The sequence below is a fragment of the Schistocerca serialis genome, chromosome 11 (genome assembly GCF_023864345.2).
Source record: "Schistocerca serialis cubense isolate TAMUIC-IGC-003099 chromosome 11, iqSchSeri2.2, whole genome shotgun sequence".
NCBI lineage: Eukaryota > Metazoa > Arthropoda > Insecta > Orthoptera > Acrididae > Schistocerca > Schistocerca serialis.
The window spans coordinates 175764911-175789630 of NC_064648.1; the positions used below are offsets into that span (position 1 = coordinate 175764911).

General features: G+C 42.6%; 1 protein-coding gene across 3 annotated transcripts in view; it reads left to right on the forward strand.

Annotated features, from left to right (window-relative positions):
- The window catches only part of LOC126427106 (uncharacterized), a 250867-nt gene that overhangs the window by 71656 nt on the left and 154491 nt on the right, over positions 1-24720 (forward strand). For all 3 annotated transcript variants that reach the window (XM_050089322.1, XM_050089321.1, XM_050089320.1), the window contains 2 exons: positions 1456-1692; positions 23826-23959. In XM_050089322.1, coding sequence (XP_049945279.1) covers positions 1456-1692; positions 23826-23959 — 371 coding nt within the window. The remainder of the gene's footprint in view (positions 1-1455; positions 1693-23825; positions 23960-24720) is intronic.

A 24720-nucleotide genomic window follows, 5' to 3' on the forward strand; every position in this document is an offset into this window, starting at 1 on the left:
CGTTCCTTTTTTCGCCAAATTTTATGGGAATTTCGGGATGCTGTTGTTTTTTACACTGATGCCTCTAAATCTGCTGATCATGTTGGGTATGCCTTCACGTCCTCTGTTGGAACGGAAAGTCGTCTGCCACCACCTACATGTGGGGTGTTTACTGCGGAATTGATAGCAATTTCCCAGGCCCTTACCTTTATTAAACAATCCCAACACAATCGCGTTTTGTTATGTAAGGACTCGATGAGTGGCCTTCTTGCTATTGACCGGTGTTTTTCGCACCATCCCTCGGTCTCTGCCATCCGTGACCATCTCGCTGATATTCACCGTGCTGCTTGTTCCGTTGACTTCCTTTGGGTCCCGGGCCATGTGGGTATCACGGGTAATGAGCTCGCTGATCGTTTGGCTGGGGGAGCAGTTACTTACCCCCCGTTTTCCGTAACCCCTCCTGCAGCGGATTTATGGCTTCACATCAAATCCCACTTTGCACAGTCATGGGCCACTTCTTGGGAGGCTACTCCCCTGTCTAATAAACTTCGTGCAATTAAGGTGACACCAGGCCCTTTGCGTTCTGCCTTTCGCCTCTCCCGAAAGGACTCGACCACACTGTGTCGTCTCCGCATTGGCCGTACCAGGCTGACCCGTGGTTTTCTTTTGCGTGATGAGCCACCCCCGCTATGTGGTTGTGGCGCCTTCCAGTCAGTAGACCACATTTTGATTGAATGCCCCCTTCTTTTGGCTCTGCGTGCCAAGTTCAGACTCTCCCACACTTTACCTTTGATGTTGGCTGATGATTCCCGGATGGTCTCTCTGGTTCTCGGTTTCCTCCGGGAAAGAGGTTTTTATTCTCAGTTTTAAGGTTTTTAATCTCTCTCTGGTGTTGGGACAGGGCGGAGAGTGTTCGGGTATCTACCGCTGTAAGCCGTGTTCGGCGATTCCCGACTCTCCTCTCTGACCGAGATCCTCTTTTCTTCCCCTTTTACTCTCTCAATCTCTCTGTTTTTTTTTTTTAAAAAAAAGGATTGGTTAGTCTCCTTTTCCCATACGTACTTCTACATTCTAGCGGTTGCACCTTTTAAGTCACAGGTGGTCTTGCCTATGCTGCTTCAGCATAGTGTTGGCTTCGTTCTCTTGCTGACTTCCCTCATTTTGTTTTTACCATTGACAACATGACTGCCCTTTTACGTTTTTAGCCTTTTCCCTTTTATTGTTCTGACTTTCCTGAGATGTCACACTAGCGTAATGGACCACATTTGAAACAAGGGACTGATGACCTTGCTGTTTGGTCCCTTAAACCCCACACAACCAACCAACCAACCCAACCCCACCCCAAAACATAAAACTAAATATTGGCTTTTTTAAAAGAATGTAAGTTGGTACATAGGAACTGAATATAGATGTACTGGTATTTTCTGTGTAAGTGTGAGCTATAACAAGGAGCCACGAGTGGAATCGTGATTGCAGTGGTTCGCCCCGCCTCGGTCGACCGCCGTTGAACCGGCCGCAAAAGCAGACGGCACTCCAACCCGCACCCACCTCGGCATCTGCTCCGTCGTCGGCACGTCGCCCGCGACCCGTGTACAACACGGAACTGGCCAAGCAGGTGATGCGGGAGCTGAGTTCGAAGCGGGTGGGGACGACCGAGGGCACCGCGCGCAAGTCTCACTTGCACCACTACGCCTGCTTCTACTGCCATCGCTGGTGAGTGGGCGGGCTGCAGGTCCGCACGCACATTTTGTGGATCGCTTATTCGGTACCTGTACACTGATCAAAATTACTGAACAGTCGACACCTGTCGCGTGGCGCCACGTCGGCTGCCGTTCGGTTGGAGGTGACACACAAACACGGAGGTTCATTTCACAAGTTTTCAAATGCTCTTTATGTAATGTGGAGCAGTGTTTGATGTGGCTGTCTTCGGGTACAGTGGGAATGCGAGATTTTCTGACTGCAGCTGATTTTACGTGCCCGATGACATGTCTTGTAGCCCTGAATTTACATTTGTTCCTAACCTAACCACAATCTAAATCTCCAGCTATACTCTGCATATCCCCGTGAAGTGAGTGGCAGAGGGTACGTCCCATTGTACCAATTATTAAGGTTTCTTCCCATTCCATTCACGTACAGAGTGTGGGAAGAATGATTGTTTGAATGCCTCTGAGAATGCTGTAATTATTCTAATCGTATCGTCGTGATCCCTCTGTGAGAGGTACGTAGGGGGGTTTTAGTATATCCCTGGAATCGTCATTTAAAGCCAGTTCTTGAAACTTTGTTAGTAGACTTTCTCAGGGTAGTTTACGTCTGTCTTAAAGCGTCTTCCTCCAGTATGTCTGTCACCCTCTCCCACTGACCAAACAAACCTGTGGTCCTCTCTGTATACATTCAATATCTCCTGTTAGATCTGTTTGGTAAGGGTCCCACACACTCGTGCAATATTCTAGAACTGGTTGCGTGAATGATTTGTAAGGAATCTCCTTTGTAGACTGATGTACATTCCCCAGTATTCTAACAATAAACCAAAGTCTACCACCTACTTTACCGACAATTGAGCCTGTGTGACCATCCGTTTCACATCCCCACAAAGTGTTAGACCCTGATATTTGTACAAGATGGCTGATTCCAACAGTGATTCATTGATGTTATGGTCATAGGATACTGTGTTTCTTCGTTTTTTGAAGTGCACGGTATTATGTTTCCAAATATTTAAAGCAATTTGCCAATCATTGCACCACTTCCAAATCTTATCAAGATCTGACTGAATATTTATGCACCATGTAGCAGAGATGCTGAGTCGCAGATACGTACAACAAAAAGATTTTCATACTCGAAGCTTTCAGCCAATGGCCTTTGTCAACACACACACACACACACACACACACACACACACACACACACACACACACACACACACACGTGCCAACGCAACCCACACACATGACTGCAGTCTCAGGCAACTGAAACCGCACTGCAAACAGCAGTACCAGTGTGTGAAGAAATAGGGAGAAAGAAATAAAATTAAATTAAATAAATACAAAAAATATTTATATTTACTTCTCTCTCTCTCTCTCTCTCTCTCTCTCTCTCTCTCTGTGTGAGACTGCAGTCGTGTGTGAGTTGCATTGGCACGTGTGCGTGTGCGCGCACGCGCTCCAGCATGAGCGTATGTCTATTATTGACAGAGGCGATTGGCCTAAAGCTTTAAGTGTGAAAATCTTTCTTCTCCTACTTCTTCTTCTTCTTCTTCTTCTCTCTCTCTCTCTCTCTCTCTCTCTCTCTCTCTCTCTCTCTCTTTTTTCCTTCCTATCTGCGACTCAGCATCTCCACTATATGGTAAGTAGCAACTTTCCTTCTCATAACATTGTTACATTCCATCTTCGATTTTTCATTGTTTGAATATTTATGCAGCTTCTTTCACACAGTACTTCATTACAGATAACTGCATTTTCTGTGAAAACTCTGAGGTTAGTATTAATATTGTCTGCAAGGTCATTAATACACAATAGGAACAGCAAGGTCCCCAACACACTTCCCTGTGGCACACCCAAAGTTACTTCTACATATGATGATGACAACTCTCCGTCCAATATTACATGTTGCATCCTCCCTGCCAAAAAGTCCTTAATCCCGTCATTTATTTCTCTTGGTACCTCACGTGATAATACTTTTGACAATAAGCTTAGGTGTGGTAGAGCGCCAGTGCTTTTTGGAAATCAAGAAACACTGCATCTACCTGGTTGCCTCAGTTCAAAGCTTTCAGTATGCCATGTGAGAAAAGTGAGAGTTGGGTTTCAGATGACCGATGTTTCCAGAATCCGTGCTGGTTGGCACGGAGGAGGTCAGTCTCGTGGTGTGCAATGTATCTGAGAAAACAGCAGTCGACAACCTGTGGCAGAGCTTTTAATCACACTCACTTGGTTCACGGTGATTAAAGCTGAACTCTGCGAGCAAATGTGAGATGTAAAACTTTCAGTTTCAGCACTAAAAGATAACTGTAACGTCTTGCCTGGGGGTAGAGCACTTGCCCGCGATAGGCAAAGGTCCCGAATTCGAGTCTCAGTCCGGCATACAGTTTTAATCTGCCAGGAAGTTTCATATCGGCGCACTCTCCACTGCAGAGTGAAAATCTCACTCTGGAAACGTCCCCCAGGCTGTGGCTAAACCATGTCTCCGCAATATCCTTTCTTTCAGGAGTGCTAGTTCTGCAAGGTTCACAGGAGAGCTTCTGTAAAGTTTGGAAGGTAGGAGACGAGGTACTGGCAGATGTAAAGCTGTGAGGATGGGGCGTGAGTCGTGCTCGGGTAGCACTGTTGGTAGAGCACTTGCCCGCGAAAGGCAAAGGTCCCGAATTCGAGTCTCGGTCCGGCATACAGTTCTAATCTGCCAGGAAGTTTCAGTTTGTTTATTGCCATACACGTTCCACTTTCTTTATTCATGCTGATGCTTCACAAATAAAAGAAGCGAAACGCTTTATGGCAATAAACTGCCTTCAGTTACTTCCATGGACAGAACTCATCTCCACAAACCCAGAAAATTGTTTAAGAGAGTGTCGAAGAATAAGAAGATGCATAGAATGTGGTTTTAGCTCACTCCTAGAGATCCACATGATGAAGCAGTCTACTTCCCCATATGATACATCAACAATTTGGTTAATAAAACCAAAATTTAAAAAATTGCCTTTTCGAGAGCTTGTGGCGAGTGCAGGTAGAGAAGTTCGTTGTAATTTATGATATGCATCTGATGAATCAAAATGTTTCATATATGGTGATATAATCTGAAAATATTGTGGCAGGGACCTTTCATTTGTGTCTACTGTTGTTCAGGATTCAATCGCAGATAAATACTTGTGACAAGCTAAAGTATAAAGATGACTGCTGCTAGTTTCATTCGCAGTAATTTACTTTGTTCTGTTAGATTCCTGTCTGACCACACTCTCGGAAATCGCTACGTATTCTGAAAAAAAAAAAAATGGTGAATTATTTGTGACAAGAAAAAGTATAAATGTCGCTGTCAGTTGTTTCACGCAATTATTTCATCTTTCATTTCTTAAACATGCGGAAGTCACGAAATCAGAGATAGTCATTACTGAGAAAGCGCGCTCTTACATGTAAATTAGAATGAATATTTCGGGGAAATGCTTAACTTTGGTGATTAATGAAGTCTCAGAATGTGTTGCAAACACGAAGAGGAAAAAAAAAAATTATCGCATCCAGCAGTATACGATGATGGCAGTTCGTCGCCTCACCAACTTTGCTACAACAACTTGCACGCTGTTGGCACTTTTTTTTATGTAATTTCTTTCATGAGAGACGCAGACTGACTTCGTTGCCAAATGATGCAGGCGTAAGCCATAAATGAATGAAATTTTGGGAGATTTCCTCTGATCAGATTTCACAAAATTCCTTTGCATTGTTACTTAAAAAGTTTTAAATGCATTTTGATAAGTAAACCATTTGTGGAAAAAAGTACACGAAGTCACTAGTAATTGCAGCTAACACTCGTGTAATATACGTAATTGCACAAAATAACAGGTATTTTGAGAGAATATTGACCGAAAACATTTTTATTTATTTATTTATTTTTTTATTTTATTATTATTTTTTTTTTTTTTATCATTCACAGTAGCAACCAAACCTAACCAAAGGAAAATAGTATATTATGACAGGACACGTCCTGTGATGATTGTTTAGCAACACAATCATTAAATCCAAAGCTAAAACACTCAATATGTTTAAAGTAATAATAATGTAAACTATCAGTTTAATAAGTCATGGCTGCAAAATACTAACACGAATTCTTTACAGACGAATGGAAAAACTAGTAGAAGCCGACCTCGGGGAAGATCAGTTTGGATTCCGTAGAAATATAGGAACACATGAGGCAATATTGACCCTACGACTTATCTTAGAAGCTAGATTAAGGAAAGGCAAACCTACGTTTCTAGCATTTGTAAACTTAGCGAAAGCTTTTGACAATGTTGACTGGAATACTCTCTTTCAAATTCTGAAGGTAGCAGGGGTAAAATACAGGGAGCGAAAGGCTATTTACAACTTGTACAGAAACCAGATGGCAGTTATAAGAGTCGAGGGGTATGAAAGGGAAGCAGTGGTTGGGAAAGGAGTGAGACAGGGTTGTAGCCTCTCCCCGATGTTATTCAATCTGTATATTGAGCAAGCAGCGAAGGAAACAAAAGAAAAATTTGGTGTAAGTATTACAATCCATGGAGAAGAAATAAAAACTTTGAGGTTTGCCGATGACATTGTAATTCTGTCAGAGACAGCAAAGGACTTGTAAGAGCAGTTGAACGGAATGGATAGTGTCTTGAAAGGAGGATATAAGATGAACATCGACAAAAGCAAAACGAGGACAATGGAATGTACTTGAATTAAGTCGGGTGATGCTGAGGAAATTAGATTAGGAAATGAGACACTCAAAGTAGTAAAGGAGTTTTGCTATTTGGGGAACAAAATAACTGATGATGGTCGAAGTAGAGAGGATATAAAATGTAGACTGGCAATGGCAAGGAAATCGTTTCTGAAGAAGAGAAATTTGTTAACATCGAGTATAGATTTAAGTGTCAGGAAGTCGTTTCTGAAAGTATTTGTATGGAGTGTAGCCATGTATGCAAGTGAAACATGGACGATAAATAATTTGGACAAGAAGAGAATAGAAGCTTTCGAAATGTGGTGCTACAGAAGAATGCTGAAGATTAGATGGGTAGATCACATAACTAATGAGGCAGTATTGAATAGGATTGGGGAGAAGAGAAATTTGTGGCATAACTTGACTAGTAGAAGGGATGGGTTGGTAGGACATGTTCTGAGGCATCAAGGGATCACCAATTTAGTACTGGAGGGCAGCGTGGAGGGTAAAAATCATAGAGGGAGACCAGAGGTGAATACACTAAGCAGGTTCAGAAGGATGTAGGCTGCAGTAGGTACTGGGAGATGAATAAGCTTGCACAGGATAGAGTAGCATGGAGAGCTACATCAAACCAGTCTCAGGACTGAAGACCACAACAACAACAACAACAACAACAATGTAATGGTGTGTGATGAGGGCCTCCTGTCGGGTAGACCGCTCACCTGGTGAAAGTCTTTCGATTTGACGCCAGTTCGGCGATTTGGGCATAAGTACTTAAAGTAACAAATTATAGGTGTAAATAAACCATAGCTAACTGAACGACAGGGCCATACCGAAATCCAAAACCTTTCAGTACAGTTGTCGAAAAATAGGAGGGAGGACCATTTGGTAACAGGTCTCAGAAACGTACTGAATAGGAAATTCGGATAAAGAATCGAAAATGATATCACTATGAAAGACATAGAATAGGTCCCCTGGCACACAATTTCTTGGGCATCAGGCACTTAGCGACAGTGGTTTGTTATCATTTAATGTGCTATCGTGTTGTTTGATTTTGCTATGGGAACTCATTAAACACAAAAATCTTTTCGATACCATTTTTATTTATTTGTTTTAAATTTCAACCTCATGTCAAACAAGATACACCTGAGGCTTAAATATATACAATTAGCTTCAGATTACATGGTTTAATATGGGCCAAAGACTGCACAGGTAACTGACAAAGGAGGATAATCCAATATCTGGTATCGGACTACGCGGAGATTGAATACCTACCAGAGGAAATGAACCTAGGTGGCTGTTAGAGAGCAAAGTGTCGCTGCAGGGCCGCACTCGCTTGGCGAGTAAGCCACCCGTGTCACCACATCGATACATTGGCCAGTAGCATTTCATGCGGCTGGTACAAAAACAGCTACCCAGCGAATGATCGGCAAGTTCTCTAATCACATCCAGTATTGTCGGTTACTATCAGTGAAGCGCTACGGACTATTCGATAATGACCTCGCTTGGCACTCGATTGTCTCTTGTTATCGGCCTGTCGACATTGCTGTGGTGAAGAGTTTTGCCGTGCACCTTGCTGTTGAAAGGTTACTTCAGGGTCATCCATCTCTGTGTCTCGTTCACCATCAGTCGGCCTCGTTTTGCTAGACTACCGTTCGGTATCGTGTTCTCTTTCGTACACAGCCCTACTGCCTGGGGGCTTCACCTGTTTCTCCCACGGATTCTGATGGTGCGTGTGCCAATATCCGGTTACTTGTGGAAACAGCACTGGCAAATGAGGAGAAAGGAAATTTTTCGATGGATGCTAAATTTGTTTACCTGCTGGAGCAACAGCAGCAGCTAATCTAACGGCAGCAGCTACAGAGAGACTTGTTACAAAAATCGCTTCAGCCTCGAGCAGACAAACTCTGAATGCATCGGTCCACTTTACTGCAGACCTCGGTACCCCCACCTTTCAACGTTGTTTCCACTTTCATTGTCACAATGGAGAACTGGGACACTTCTTTGCACCAAATGAAGCAACATATGATGGCTTTTCTAATCACAGTTGATTCATTACAGTGATCATTGTTTCTCTCGTGGACATCACCAGCCACTTTTCACTGCTCCAATAATTAGCACATCTGTCCGACTGTGTCTCATTCTCCTTTTGAGAGATACGCATTCTATTGGCCGGTGTCACATTTCATCCCTCGTGTTTGCGGCGATTCAGCTGTAACACCTCGAACGGGGGCACCGTGTGGTGGAACTGTCAGTGTTATGCAATCTAAATTACCTTCGATTGTTCTCCTTTCCAAATGCTCACCTTTTAGTTTTTGTTCTCGTGGTCCACTGAGTCCGTACTGTGCCCGTGTGTGAAATTATTCTTCTTGTCTTTGTCTCCAGTGTTTCTCTGCTTCCAGATACTTAATGACGAACACGTCTTAAATGATAACCTTCTGTACGGTTTCAACTATTTACAATCATTGTGAAGACAGATCCGAATATCAGTAACTCATAATCTGACACACACCGATCAGTACATACGACGACATCGAACTCGAATTAAGATCTGAGACTTACACTCTTCATTTGTTTTAAGCATTTACATTCTAGTATGTCTTTTTTCTCTGAGGTGTTCACAAAAGGTTAGAGGGACATCGACAGAAGTATAAACGTCTGTGTCACACCTTGCCTCTGCTTTATTACAATACAGCATACGCAACATCTACAGAGATCACAGGTTGGGATGTGCATAGTGGATTTTTTTCCATTTTATGAAATATCCATAAGACACGACCACATTTCACCAGCGTGAACGTCCTCAGTGGGTCATTCTCACAAATAATCCACATTACACTACATTAATTATTATTCCCAGAGGTATCACACGAAGGCCTCTGGGCTCGAGCCTCACCAGCACTAAAAAGCCCGGGCAATCGTACCCCTCCTGGGTCGCTGACTTGAGATTTCTCAGACGCAAATCCAATTTCACTCGCACCAATCGAGACTGTGAGTCTCCGGACGTGTGACGTCGCGATGCAGCCGGCACTCGATTCGGAGGTCCCCACAGCGGCGTCGAAACTGGATAACTCGTCGGAAAAAATCTCGCGTGTCACCTACCGGATCAGAATTGCGCAGGCTGCTAATGGAGAACTCGTGGCGAGGCCACGAGTCGAGGCACACGTTCCGACCCCCCACATCAGACAATAGCGATCCCCAAGTTGCGACACCGTTGTGATTCGTCAGTGTCCGCAGAGTGAGGTGGCACGTTGATTAGCACACTGGACTCACGTACGGGAGGATGACAGTTCGAACCCCTGTCCTGCCACGCAATTTTAGGTTTCCAGTGAGTTCCGTAAATTGCTCCAGGCAATGCCGGAACGGTTCCTCAAAGGGTCCAGTCGATTTCCTTCCCGTCCCTGACACGATCTGAGCTCGTGCTCTGCCTCCTACGACACTGATGGTGACGGGACGTTAAACCGAGTCTTCGTCCCCTTTTCGCCGTTGTCTGACGTGTCTTTGGTGTCTGGGCCTCCGGTCGTCCCTCGTCGAGTCGTGGGAGATGCATCCTCCGTGCCTGCAGTGTATGTGGGGTCTTCCCCATTCGTCTCGTATAGGATGCCTAAAGAATGCTGCATTCTCGGAATGCTGTACGACAGTTCAAACAAATAACGTCGGTAGTTTTATTTCAATAAAGCAGATTGACAATACTTCACTTTGAAATAACGAGGGTGTTACAAGCGATTGGCGACACGCAAACGGAAATGTTCTCCCCTGTAGACAGTGTCCAAACAAGCAACGGATATGGATCACTGATAACTGATCTCGTGGCACTCTCTTCTAGGTCGTGCTAATGCTCTGTGAATACTGTCCACTGGCCGCAGCTCGTGCGGTAGCGTTCTCACTTCCCGCGCCCAGGTTCCCGGGTTTGATTCCCGGCGGGGTCAGGGATTTCTCTGCCTCGTGATGCCTGGGTGTTGTGTGATGCCCTTAGGTTAGTTAGGTTTAAGTAGTTCTAAGTTCTAGGGGACTGATGACCTCAGATGTTAAGTCCCATAGTGCTCAGAGCCATTTGAACCAATACTGTCCACCAATGTCCGGCTGAGGCTTGCAGGATTGGTAGCTAGATGCTCCTCCTATCACGGTGATGTCCTGATCGGCGCGCTATTGACAGACGTTGTTTCACCACCTTCTCTTCTCTTCTCTTCTCTTCTCTTCTCTTCTTTTCTCTTCTCTTGTATTGTTCGTCTTCATTCCGGCACTTGTGATTACGCCAGAACAGTGTTTTTCTGTTCACTCCCGAGCAGACGATCCAGATCTCAGGGTCTCCTGTGTGCACAGTCACAAAAAGGGACACCTACATTTAGTGTGTCAAAACCGCACAACCCCTTCTACCTCCACACTAGGGTTGAACCGGGACACCGTTCGTGCGCTGCAGTTGTTAGCACTGGCAGGTGACCCCTTCACGTGGAAGTTGTTTCTCACACTTCTCAATTCTCACCGGGACATCCTTTTTTTCAGGTGGATACAGGGCCACTGACAGTTCTATGGTATATCAGGTGCTGTACGCCCGACTGGATTCGCCCGAATTCTCTCCGCCCTCGCAGTTTTTGGTGGCCTATAGAGACTGTTATCTTCCTCTTTGTTGGCAGTCCTCGATCACTGTGCTCTACTAAAGCATTACGCCGATCTTCACATTGCCGTTGACCACCCGTCTACATTTTTGGCCTCGACGCCTTTATGTAGTGTGGGTTCTCTATCTCGTGAAGTAAAGGTCCTATTGACAGCAGTGCCTTTCTGTGAACTGGACAGTCCTTGCACTGTTTTGCATCTACACGTGAGCTGCAGTTGCCGAGTGCCTCAGAGTTTCAGGTGCACGTCACCCTTCGGCTGGACACTGCACCCCATTTTTGCCGTGCCAGATCAATTCCGCTTACCTCGAGTGCCGCTGTGAAGCAGGAGCTAGATCATCTCCGGGTTGCTGTGCTTATCGAGATGGTGAAACCGGCTGTTCGGGCTACTCCTAGTTGTCGGCAGGAAGCCTGAGGGTTCTCTCGGGTGTGTCAAAATTTAAAGGCTACAATTAATGCTCTTAACGTTAAGCACAGGGCAGGAGCATGTAGAGGAAATACAGCTCAAGTTTAAAATGATAGTTGACCATGCACTGGAGAGCTATGTCTCCTATTATATAGGAAAGATCTTCCACGAAACTTCCTGGCACATTAAAACTGTGTGCCAGGCCTAGACTCAAACTCGGGACCTTTGCCTTTCGCGGGCAAGTGCTCTACAGTTTTAATCTGCCAGGAAGTTTCATATCAGCGCACACTCTGCTGCAGAGTGAAAATCTCATTCTGGAAACATCCTCCCAGGCTGTGGCTAAGCCATGTCGCCGCAATATCCTTTCTTTCAGGAGTGCCAGTTCTGCAAGCTTCGCAGGAGAGCTTCTGTAAAGTTTGGAAGGTAGGAGATGAGGTACTGGCAGAAGTAAAGCTGTGAGGAGGGGGGTGAGTCGTGCTTGGGTAGCTCAGATGGTAGAGCACTTGCCTGCGAAAGGCAAAGGTCTCGAATTCGAGTCTCGGTCGGGCACACAGTTTTAATCTTCCAGGAAGTTTCATATCGGTGCACACTCCGCTGCAGAGTGAAAATCTCATTCTGGGAAGATCCTCCATGTTATACAGTCACTGTAAAGAAACTTCTAAAGAAACAGACATTACTGCACAATATGTGTGAAACAAAGCATAGGACTACAGATAGAGAGATGCCGAATGAAAAGCATTTTGCTGTCGAGAGAGTAGTGTGTGATGCCTCGAATGAAGACCGTAGCAGGATATTGTCGGGTAATCTTCTACAGAATCCAAAGAAATTCTGGTTGTATGTAAAGTCTGTTAATGGAACCAAAGTTAGTTTCAGTCCCTAGCTTATGAGACAGGAACTGAAACTGGCAATAGCAAAGCAAAGTTTGAAAAGCCGAACTCTGCTTTCAAGTGTTCCTTTACAAAGGAAAATCCAGCAGAATTGCCTCAATTTATACCTCGTACCACTGAAAAGATCAATGAAATAAGTGTCAGAGGTGTTGAGCAACAGCTGAAATCGTTAAAACTGAACAAAGCTGAAGGACCTGATGGAATCCGTTTCAGTTTCTGTGCTGAATTTGTGGCTGAATTAGCCCCTCTTATAACTAATGGTCGCATAGGTTCAGTCGTGGGTAAAGCTGATCGTAGACTTAAGTTTAATGCCCCTATTACACGATGCGCCTAATTCGTTTGCCTATGCACCAGCACCCCAAGCGGGCGTATCGCATATACCTAGTTCAGCATCCACACGGGATATACCTGGAGCACGTGCGCAATAGATGTAATAATGCGCGAAACTCAAACAGAACTGTCTGATCTCTTGTAAAGTCGGTCGTTCTACCCCGTGAAATGCAAGGTACGCTGTGTTCCATATTGGAACATCATTCGTTCTAAATATTTGTGAACTTGAGGTTCCTATGTAATAAAAAAATTGTTTTTATCATTATTTATTAAGTGATTGTTATTCTGTTATGTAGGTTACTACTGTTCTGAATTGCAGACCCAACAGTTTTATATTAAGACACTTGGTTACACGGGTATAAGTATATATAAATTTATCTAAAAACAAAGATGATGTGACTTACCAAACGAAAGCATTGGCAGGTCGATAGACACACAAACAAACACAAACATACACACAAAATTCAAGCTTTCGCAACAAACTGTTGCCTCATCAGGAAAGAGGGAAGGCGAGGGAAAGACGAAAGGATGTGGGTTTTAAGGGAGAGGATAAGGAGTCATTCCAATCCCGGGAGCGGAAAGACTTACCTTAGGGGGAAAAAAGGACGCGCGCACACGCACACACACACACACACGCATCCATCCACACATACACAGACACAAGCAGACATATTTAAAGACAAAGAGTTTGGGCAGAGATGTCAGTCGAGGCAGAAGTGTAGAGGCAAAGAAGTTGTTGAAAGACAGGTGAGGTATGAGTGGCGGCAACTTGAAATTAGCGGAGATTGAGGCCTGGCCGATGACGAGAAGAGAGGATATACTGAAGGGCAAGTTCCCATCTCCGGAGTTCGGATAGGTTGGTGTTGGTGGGAAGTATCCAGATAACCCGGACGGTGTAACACTGTGCCGAGATGTGCTGGCCGTGCACCAAGGCATGTTTAGCCACAGGGTGATCCTCATTACCAACAAACACTGTCTGCCTGTGTCCATTTGTGCGAATGGACAGTTTGTTGCTGGTCATTGCCACATAGAAAGCTTCACAGTGTAGGCAGGTCAGTTGGTAAAGTACGTGGGTGCTTTCACACGTGGCTCTGCCTTTGATCGTGTACACCTTCCGGGTTACAGGACTGGAGTAGGTGGTGGTGGGAGGGTGCATGGGACAGGTTTTACACCGGGGGCGGTTACAAGGGTAGGAGCCAGAGGGTAGGGAAGGTGGTTTGGGGATTTCATAGGGATGAACTAAGAGGCTACAAAGGTTAGGTGGACGGCGGAAAGACACTCTTGGTGGAGTGGGGAGGATTTCGTGAAGGATGGATCTCATTTCAGGGCAGGATTTGAGGAAGTCGTATCCCTGCTGGAGAGCCACATTCAGAGTCTGATCCAGTCCCGGAAAGTATCTTGTCACAAGTGGGGCACTTTTGTGGTTCTTCTGTGGGAGGTTCTGGGTTTGAGGGGGTGAGGAAGTGGATCTGGTTATTTGCTTCTGTACCAGGTCGGGAGGGTAGTTGCGGGATGTGAAAGCTGTTTTCAGGTTGTCGGTGTAATGGTTCAGAGATTCCGGACTGGAGCAGATTCGTTTGCCACAAAGACCTAGGCTGTAGGGAAGGGACCGTTTGATGTGGAATGGGTGGCAGCTGTCATAATGGAGGTACTGTTGCTTGTTGGTGGGTTTGATGTGGACGGATGTGTGAAGCTGGCCATTGGACAGATGGAGGTCAACGTCAAGGAAAGTGGCATGGGATTTGGAGTATATATTTTTCCTATGTGGAATGTTTCCCTCTATTATATATATAAATTTACATGTATTCACCAGTTTGCACATTGAGGACGCACTTATTTTTGGAGCTATTGCTCAGGCAGGCAGTGGTAGTAAGTCTTCAGATTAAGGCATGACGAAAACGAAAAGCCAGACATTGTTGAGTTCGGCCCTGGGAGGAAAGAGGCAACGAAGGTAGGGGATTATATTCACTGCTTATGAAAAAACTGAGCCCTGAAGATCCACAAGAATTCCGGAACTTCTTGAGGATGGACGTGGCCTGTTTCGAGAAGCTGTTGTTTATGATAGAAGACGGATTTAGCAAGTGCTACACAGTCATGAGGGATGCTATCTGTCATTCTCTAAAATAGTAATTAAATCATATGTTTATATGTTTTGTGATCATACCCGCCTAAATCACTGATAAAAAACTGGTAAACACTCTGTTACGTTGCGGGCCGGTTGTAACGTTACATTTCCTGTCGAATGGGGAATCTTTTAAGAGTCTTGCTTTTAGCCAGAGAATAGCACAGCCCACCATTTCAAAAGTTGTTGTGGATGCATGCACTGCAATTTGCCCCGCTCGAAAGGACCAATACTTACAGGTGTATTTTTACAAGTTTTGAGTGTGCGGTGTATAAGTACTACTGAAAGTTTTTCAGTCCTCGTGTGGCACATCGGGCGAAACTGCACGGACTTAGTCGCCAATCACTGCCAGTTTCTCTTTTCGGACATGCTGAAATAAACAAGAAATCCAATCAAAAGAAACACGAACTTTCGTAACCTAAGGCATTACGATGCAAACTGAAAATCACAGTGTGGCGTCATATGTGTATTACTCAGGAAGATAAGATTGCCGACATATCATATTATGACACAGCAGGTCACACGTACACCTTTCGTCGCTGTACGCCCGAATTGAGACACTTGACGCCTCTTTGCTCTGTTTCATTTCTAGAATACGAGTAATCAATAGAAATAATGCTTTCACAAACAGCAAGTAGGAAAGAAAGTCTACTAGCAAAAAAGCTTTTTCCCTGAATTTACAAAAACTTACATACTGAAAAAAAACTTGGAAAATCCCCAACATTAAAATCTGAAATGAGCTACTAGCCCTGAAGCAGTAAGCAAATAACGAGCAGAAAACACTGCGGTGAACCCATCTGCGCGTGCGCGAGTTATTGCAGCCTAGTGCGCGTGTACGAATTGACGGCAGTTTAGAACTGCTCTCTATTCTGGCGCGTGGATAATGTGTCTGCTAATTTTTGTAGTTTCACCCATTCTAGCACTAGACGGCTGTCGTGCTAGACCAGTACCGTTCACAGCAGATTGTCGTGTAATACCCGCTTAATGGTAGAATATGGGGGGAGTGCAGTCCGTCTAGGAAGGAGATTGCTCACAAATCGCTCGTGCGACAGGTTCTAGAATATTGCTAGAGTGTGTGGGACGTGTACCAAACGGGGCTAACAGGAGATGTTGAACATATGCAGAGAAGGAATCCTCACAGGTTTGTTTAACTCGTGAGAGAGTGTCGCAGAGATACTGAAGGAACTGAACTGAAAGACTTTTGAAGATGGACATAAACTATCCTGAGAAAGTCTGTTAATAATGTTTCAAGAACTGACACACAAACTGACAGAGACTTAGCAACAACAAGAAATTTGATAAAGGGTGACCACGGTTTTTCGACGATGCATTTTAGAAGCTGCAACATTATTGAACTGTCGAGTGCTAAAAGGTGATCGGCAATGTATTCCTCCTGGCGATGTTCGACAGTATGCTTCCAGTTCTCATCAATAGACACCGATAACACAGTAGGGAACCGTCTTAGAAGAAAACCTAGATCAGTTTCTTTTGCCATTAGCAATAATTGAATTGAAATTTGACACTCTACACGCTACAAAGACGAGTGCCACATTTACCTGAAGATGAAGAGGGAAACAGAAAAATATTTTAGAGTACAGTGAAACCTCTATATAACGTTTTTCAAGGGACCACAAATTCTGAACACTGTATACAGGAAAACACTATAAAGAGGAAGACTTCCAAATAATAATTATAGGGCATTACTGAAGATCGGGATACCACTAATCAGCTTTGACAAATGGTGCCATAGATGACATTTTAAACTTTCACAACACTGTAATACGATATTACCGCCACGACAATTTTCCCCACGAAAAGTAAATGTCTTATCCGGGATCAAATTGAAAAACGTGCCTGTTTCGTCGGCGTTATAAATGTCGAGCAGTTTGTAGCCGTGTATCATATTAGGGACGGAGTGCATCCACTGAGCTACAGTTTGTTCGTCCACACTTTTACTTTCTCCACATTCCGCTTTGTATACAACACCGTGATGCTGTCGAAATTTATCAATCCATCCACTGGACGGCTTAAAACTTTCCATTCCTAACAGCAGTGTTATTTGAAGCACCTTCTCCTTCAAAATAGTTCCATTTGCAGCACACACCTGCTGATACCAAGTTAATAAAACTTCCCCCATTTCATCGTAAGTTGACGGTTCCGAAAGCATACGTTTAGAATTTCCACATTTCTCAAACCCTTTCATTATCGACGATCTGTTTTTCGTAATAGTGTTGAGCGTCGAGGGGGCCAGTTCAAATTGCTTCGCTAGCTCTATGCGACTCACACCGGGAGATGTCTCCACTTTTTTAATAACAGAAACCGTCTCCTCCAGAGAAATGTTGTTCTGCTTTTCACTCGTGTCCACTGATGAAAGCTTAAAAAAAAAGTTATATCGAAGACACACACTCACTAGATACACGAACTGTTTGCTGCTCAGCTCACACAACACGCTACGAATACAAAGCATCGACTGAAATTGCACCAAAAAGATTGCAAGCAGAATGTGCGTCACATGTCACATGACTGGGTTCTGCCACTCACATATAAAACACGCTGAATGCGGGCTTTCCGAGCTGGTGCAAATCGTGAATCCACAGAATGGAAAGTGATGTATCTACATTCAGTCACTTAAACATTATAAAGAGGTAAATAATTGACCAGGGTTCCAAAAATATGAGCGTTACACGGAGAAAATTGTAATATAGAGGAAACGCAGGAAAACATTATATGGAGGAACATTATAAAGAGGTTTCACTGTATCTGAATGGGTGCATTCATTGTCTTCTGGTGGTGAAACTTGATCCGTAGTGTATTCAAAATGAAAATATTCTTCCTAATTTTAACATAATGCTTTCCATTCTACCTCTACCTCTACCTCTACATCTACAACTACATTTGTACCCCACAAGCGGCAAGCGACCGTGCAGCACGTGGCGGAGAGTACCCCTTACCACTAACCAGTCATTTCCTTTCCTGTTTCACTCGCAAATTGAACGAGGGAGAAACGACGATCTATATACCTCCGTACGAGTCCAAATTTTTGATATTTTACCTTCTCGGTCCTTACACGCAATGTATGTCATCGGCAGTAGGATTGTTCGGCAGCCAGCTTTAAATAGTGGTTCTCTAAATTTTCTCAGTAGTTTTCCTCGAAAAGAATGTCGCCTTTACTTCGGGGATTCCCATTCGAGTTCCCGAAGCATCTCCGTAACACGTGTCGTTTGAACCTACTGGTAGCAGATCTAGCAAAATGGTTCTGAGCACTATGGGACCTAACATCTGAGGTCATCAGTCCCATAGAACTTAGAGCTACTTAAACCTAACTAACCTAAGGACATCACACACATCCACGCCCGTGGCAGGATTTGAACCTGCGACTTTAGCAGCAGCGCGGTTCCGGACTGAAGCGCCTGGAACCGCTCGGCCACTGCAGCTGGCCAGATCTAGCAACTCACTTTTGAATTGCTTCCACGTCTTCCTTCAATCCGACACGGTACAGATCCCAAACACTCGAGCAGTACACCAGAATAGGTTGTACTAGCATCCTGTGTGCGGTCTCCTTTACAGATGAGCCACACTTCTTTAAAATTCTCCCAATAAATCAAAGCTGACCGTTCGCCTTCCCTACCACAGTTCTCACACACTCGTTCCATTTCGTACCACTCTGCACCGTTACTGCCAGATATTTGCACAACTTGACTGTGTTGAGCAGTACACTACTGATGCAGTATCTGAACATTACGGGTTTGTTTTTCCCCCTCACTCACATTAACATGTGTTTTTCACATTTAGCGCTAGCTGCTATTCGTTACAACTAGAAACTTCGTCCGAGTCATCTTACGTCCTCCTACAGTCCCTCAGCTTCGACATCATCTTGTACACCACAGCTTCAACAAACGGCCACAGATTGCTGTCCACTCTGTCTGCTAAATCATTTATTTATATAACTTTTTCCCGTACGTGTGACATTCACCTGCTTTATTTCGTCGTCTATTGCCCTTGGTGTCAACGTACTGCATTGCTGTACTGGCTTAAAAATGGAGTGTGACGTTCAGAACTGACTACTTTAAATGATGTAGCCGACAGGTGCACAGTTCTTTACTTTCGCTGCTTACAACACCCCCTCCCCCCCCCCCCCCCCCCCAATAATACACAGTTATATGGCCAGTGGACTATTGTTTAACTTTCAATAAGCAGGCGAACGTCCACATACTGCTACAATAACCACACAGTTCACAGTCTTTAAAATAAATTTAACAGGCGTTGTCATTGTTTTAACACACAACCTATTTTTTTTTACAGTAATTTCTCGGTTAAGTTGATGCATTGTTGTTGTTCTAACCGACCCCAGTTTCTTGTCTGAAACTCGGCCGTGGACTGACTGTCTCTAGCCCAAAAATTGGGCCTTTATATATCCTCACAATAATAGGCATTGAAACTACACATTGTTTGATGTTTAATGTACAAAAATTACAATTAAAACTTAACTCATTAAATTAACTGAATACATGGAAAAATTGTCTTTTTAACAGTTTCTTCTACTACGAGGGTTAAGCCAAATTATTTGTTTAAATGATGAGATTAACACACAGTTACGCAAACAATACTTTTGACGAAACTGAAAATTACTTTGGAATTAATTTGCTATCATGTTTTCGAATAGATCCAACTAGATCCTTTAAGAATACTATTAGTTGTTCCTCCAAATGTTTATAATTAGTGCAGAAATTATATTTGTTTGTACATCAACAATAGAATTTAAGCTACGAAACAATTACTGATTCCACCCTACAACAGAAGATACTAACTAGGAATAGTCTTAAATATATTATAAAATCAGCTACATACATAAAAATGAGCACAAAGTTAGATCTGGTGTTATATTCTTTAAAACTGAGGACCAACCTCTCTCTTTGATGAAAATGCAGATTATACCCAAGTATGTTAACAATAATGAGTCAAAAATGAATTTTAAGGCGGCAGATGGCAAAACAAGAGGGGAAGTAAAATTATACCAGCTTGCTTCGTCATGTACACACCCAGATAATCGGAAGCTCGTTATAATTTTAATAATAATAATAATAATAATAATAATAATAATAATAAACAAGAATAATAATAAACCCCGTGGAGGCCCGGGAAAAGAATAGGCCTTCGGTATGTTCTGCCAGTCGTAAAAGGCGACGAAAAGAACAAACCACTAATAGGGCTAACCCCCCTTTTAGTGTGATTAGTTGGTTCAAGACAGAACTAAAGAAGCCTTGGACAAGCGCCGTCATGGTCGGGGATGTCGCTTGAACCCTATGCCCGCACACAATGGTACCGACACTGCTAACCAACTGGAAAATGATTTAAATCCAAATAGAGGTGTTTTGCAGGATATGCTTCCTAGAAGGAAAACAAAGACAGAGGATGAGATGGTCAGATGAAGTTAACAGACACCTCATGTTCTGTTACTACCAAGCAACGAATTTGGGAACCAACACAACTGGATACAGATCACAAGTATACACAACATTTATTACCAGATACCCAGAATTAAAATTTTTAACATAACGACGACTAGCTGATCAGATCCGTGTAATGATCAAAAATAACAGGATACCCCAGTCAGAATTAGGAAACATCAAACAACAAGTACAACAAATACTGGAACAAAATAATGTGCAATCAGAAGAAGAAGAAAATACAGTAATGGACTCAAACATCCCAGAGCAAACAAACAAAGAACAACACACATCAGTTAAACAATCAGAGGAAAATGAAATCTTAAGACAGCCACCAGAACAAGCACAAATAGAACACGAAGTGACACACATGTTGGATATAGAAGAAAAATTTCAGCTGACATATATAGAATACAAAGACACAAATACAGACATTAGACCATTCTTGCATAGACCCCCAAATAACCCACAAGTCGAAACAACAATAACAACTATCAACACAATCATACACAACAAAATAAATGAAAACATAACTATGGAAGAGTTACAACTACTGGTTTATATAGGATCACTCACTACACTAAATATACACACTAGGCAGAGATCAGAACCAACCAACACACAGAAGAAACCCACAAAACCAGCATGGCAACACAGGCTACAGATCAGAATAGATAAACTGAGAAAAGACATCGGACAGCTAACACAATTTATAAGAAATGAAATGTCAGAAAAAAACGAAAAAGGTTAGGTAAAATCTCGCAACAAGAAGCGATAGAGCAATCAGATGAAAAGAAGCAGAAATTACAAGCATTGGCCAAACGACGTAGAAGATGCAAAAAAAGTGAAAATAGAAGGAAACAAAACCCAACATTCAACACAAACCAAAAGAAATTTTACCAGACAATAGATAACACGCACATTAAAATAGACAATCCACCAAACATAACAGGCATGGAACACTTTTGGAGCAGAGCAACATATGGTCAAACCCAGTACAACATAACAGGCATGCACGGTGGATACAAGCAGAAACACACACATACAAGATGATACCACAAATGCATGAAGTGATAATTTTGCAACATGAAGTCACCCAAGCAATTAATTCTACTCACAATTGGAAAGCCCCTGGAAAAGATAAAATAGCAAATTTCTGGCTAAAGAAGTTCACCTCAACACATTCACATCCAACTACATTGCAGACCCATACACATTCCCTGATACACTTACACATGGAATAACTTATCTGAAACCTAAAGATCAAGCAGACACAGCAAACCCAGCTAAATATCGCCCCATAACATGCCTACCAACAATCTACAAAATACTAACTTCAGTCATTACACAGAAATTAATGACACATACAACACAGAACAAAATTATAAAAGAAGAACAAAAAGGCTGCTGCAAAGGAGCACGAGGATGTAAAGAGCAACTGATAATAGATGCAGAGGTGACATATCAAGCTAAAACTAAACAAAGGTCGCTACACTACGCATACATTGATTACCAAAAAGCTTTTGATAGTGTACCCCACTCATGGTTACTACAGATATTGGAAATACACTAAGTAGATCCTAAATTGATACAGTTCCTAAACATAGTAATGAAAAACTGGAAAACCACACTTAATATCCAAACAAATTCAAATAATATCACATCACAGCCAATACAGATTAAGCGTCGAATATGCTAAGGAGACTCATTAAGTCCTTTCGGGTTCTGCCTTGCTCTGAACCCACTATCCAACATGCTAAATAATACAAATTATGGATACAATATTACTGGAACATACCCACACAAAATCACACATTTGCTATACATGGATGATCTAAAACTACTGGCAGCAACCAATCAACAACTCAACCAATTACTAAAGATAACACAAGTATTAAGCAATGATATAAATATGGCTTTTGGAACAGACAAATGTAAGAAAAATAGCATAGTCAAGGGAAAACACACTAAACAAGAAGATTACATATTGAATAACCACAGCGACTGCACAGAAGCGATGGAAAAAACAGATGCCTATAAATATCTAGGATACAGACAAAAAATAGGAATAGATAATACAAATGTTAAAGAAGAACTAAAAGAAAAATATAGACAAAGACTAACAAAAATACTGCAGACAGCATTGACAGCAAGAAACAAGACAAAAGCTATAAATACTTATGCTATACCAATATTGACCTACTCATTTTGAGTAGTGAAATGGAGTAACACAGGCCTAGAAGCACTCAATACACTTACACGATCACAATGCCACAAATATAGAATACATCACATACAGTCAGCAACAGAAAGATTCACATTAAGCAGAAAGGAAGGAGGAAGGGGATTCATCGACACAAAAAACCTACATTATGGACAGGTAGACAATTTAAGAAAATTCTTTATAGAACGAGCAGAAAGTAGCAAAATACACAAAGCAGTCACTCATATAAATACATCGGCTACACGACTGCAATTTCATAACCACTTCTACAACCCTTTAGATCACATAACATCAACAGATACGAAGAAAGTAAATTGGAAAAAGAAAACACTACATGGCAAGCACCCGTATCATCTAACACAGCCACACATCGATCAAGTCGCATCCGACACGTGGCTAAGAAAAGGCAATATATACAGTGAGACGGAAGGATTCACGATTGCAATACAGGATCAAACAATAAACACCAGATATTACAGGAAGCATATTATTAAAGATCCCAATACCACAACAGATAAATGCAGACTTTGCAAACAACAAATAGAAACAGTAGATCACATCACAGGCGGATGTACAATACTAGCAAATACAGAATACCCCAGAAGACACGACAATGTAGCAAAAATAATACATCAGCAACTTGCCATACAACATAAACTAATAAACCAACACGTTCCCACATACAAGTATGCACCACAAAGTGTACTGGAGAATGATGAATTCAAATTATACTGGAACAGAACCATTATAACAGATAAAACACCACCACATAACAAACCTGACATCATACACACCAATAAAAAGAAGAAATTAACACAACTAATCGAAATATCCATACCCAATACAACAAATGTACAAAAGAAAACAGGAGAAAAAATTGAAAAATACATCCAACTGGCTGAGGAAGTCAAGGACATGTGGCATCAGGATAAAGTTGACATTATACCAATTGTACTATCAACTACAGGAGTCATACCACACAATATCCACCAGTACATCAATGCAATACAGCTACATCCAAACGTATATATACAACTACAGAAATCGGTAATTATTGATACATGTTCAATTACCCGAAAGTTCCTAAATACAATATAACATATACCGTACAGTTAAAAGGAAGTCACGCTTGAGGAAGGTCCGCATCACTTTCCATTTTTGACCAGGCATAACATCTGAGAAAAGAAAGAAAGAATAATAATAATAATAATAAAAACAGCCATTGTTCCTTACTAAGATGTTCTTTGATAGAGTGTTAAGTCAGAAATCTGTTGTATTATATGAGACTCCTTCTGCTGCAGATCAGTGTGAAGCAGTACCTTAAAAACTTTAGTGTAATAAATATACAAACTAGTAATTGTGTGTCCTGCAGGAGCTGTAAATATGATAGCTCTGTGCAAATTAAACAAACAAATAAAAAGTAACAGCACTCACTGTTCGTGTCTCAGGTTCAAGCTGCAGAGCACTCGCAAACTGCACATGGTGAGCGCACACCTGAACGTGATCATGGCCTCGAAGTCGAAGCAGGCGGAGCCCGGTGACAACCCGGACCGCCTGTCCGGCAGTGAAGACTCGGATCGAGGTGAGTGTGTCTCCTGCGCTCCTTCTTGCCTTTTGTTTTGTCGCTCGTGTCACCAAACGTAGTGGTCGATTTGATGCAGCTCTCCCTTCCTGTCACTTCTGTTAGCCTCTTCGTTTTTTAGGTTAACCGGTGCCACATAAACCACTGATCTGATCTGCCCCTGTAATTCCTTCCATCTGCCATCCTCACAGCGACAGTTTTCTGTGGTGGCTCGTGTCCCTATACGTACTCCTCAATTTTCTCTTTTTAATGTTCCGTGCCTCAGACTGTAAAAATTGGACAATTACAGGCTTGCTTTGTCATCTATCTGTCTCTGCGTCTGTCTTTCTGTTTGTCTGACTGTTAACAACCCTTTTTTTCTCAGGAACGGGTAGACGTATCGAGTTCAGATTTATGTCACGTAGAAAACTCTGTGGTCCTTTGGCAGAGTAAAACTTTTAAGCTCCTAAGTCACTTCAATCAAAAGATACAGCTATTTATGCCACATATTTTGATACTCAAAAAAAACAAACTCATCGGAACTGTATAGGGCACTTCCTATCGACCTAGAATCGTGAAATTTGGCGAGGAGTACGGTTTCACAGTACAAGTAAAGCAAAAAAAATTCGAAAATTGTTAATTTGTAGTTAAATAACACAAAAAAACTTCATTTTTCATCTACATCTTTGCGCTGCAAACCTCTGTGAATGGTATGACAGAGAGTATGTCCGATTGTACCAGTTGCTAGGGTTTCTTTCCGTCCCATTCACATATAAAGCATG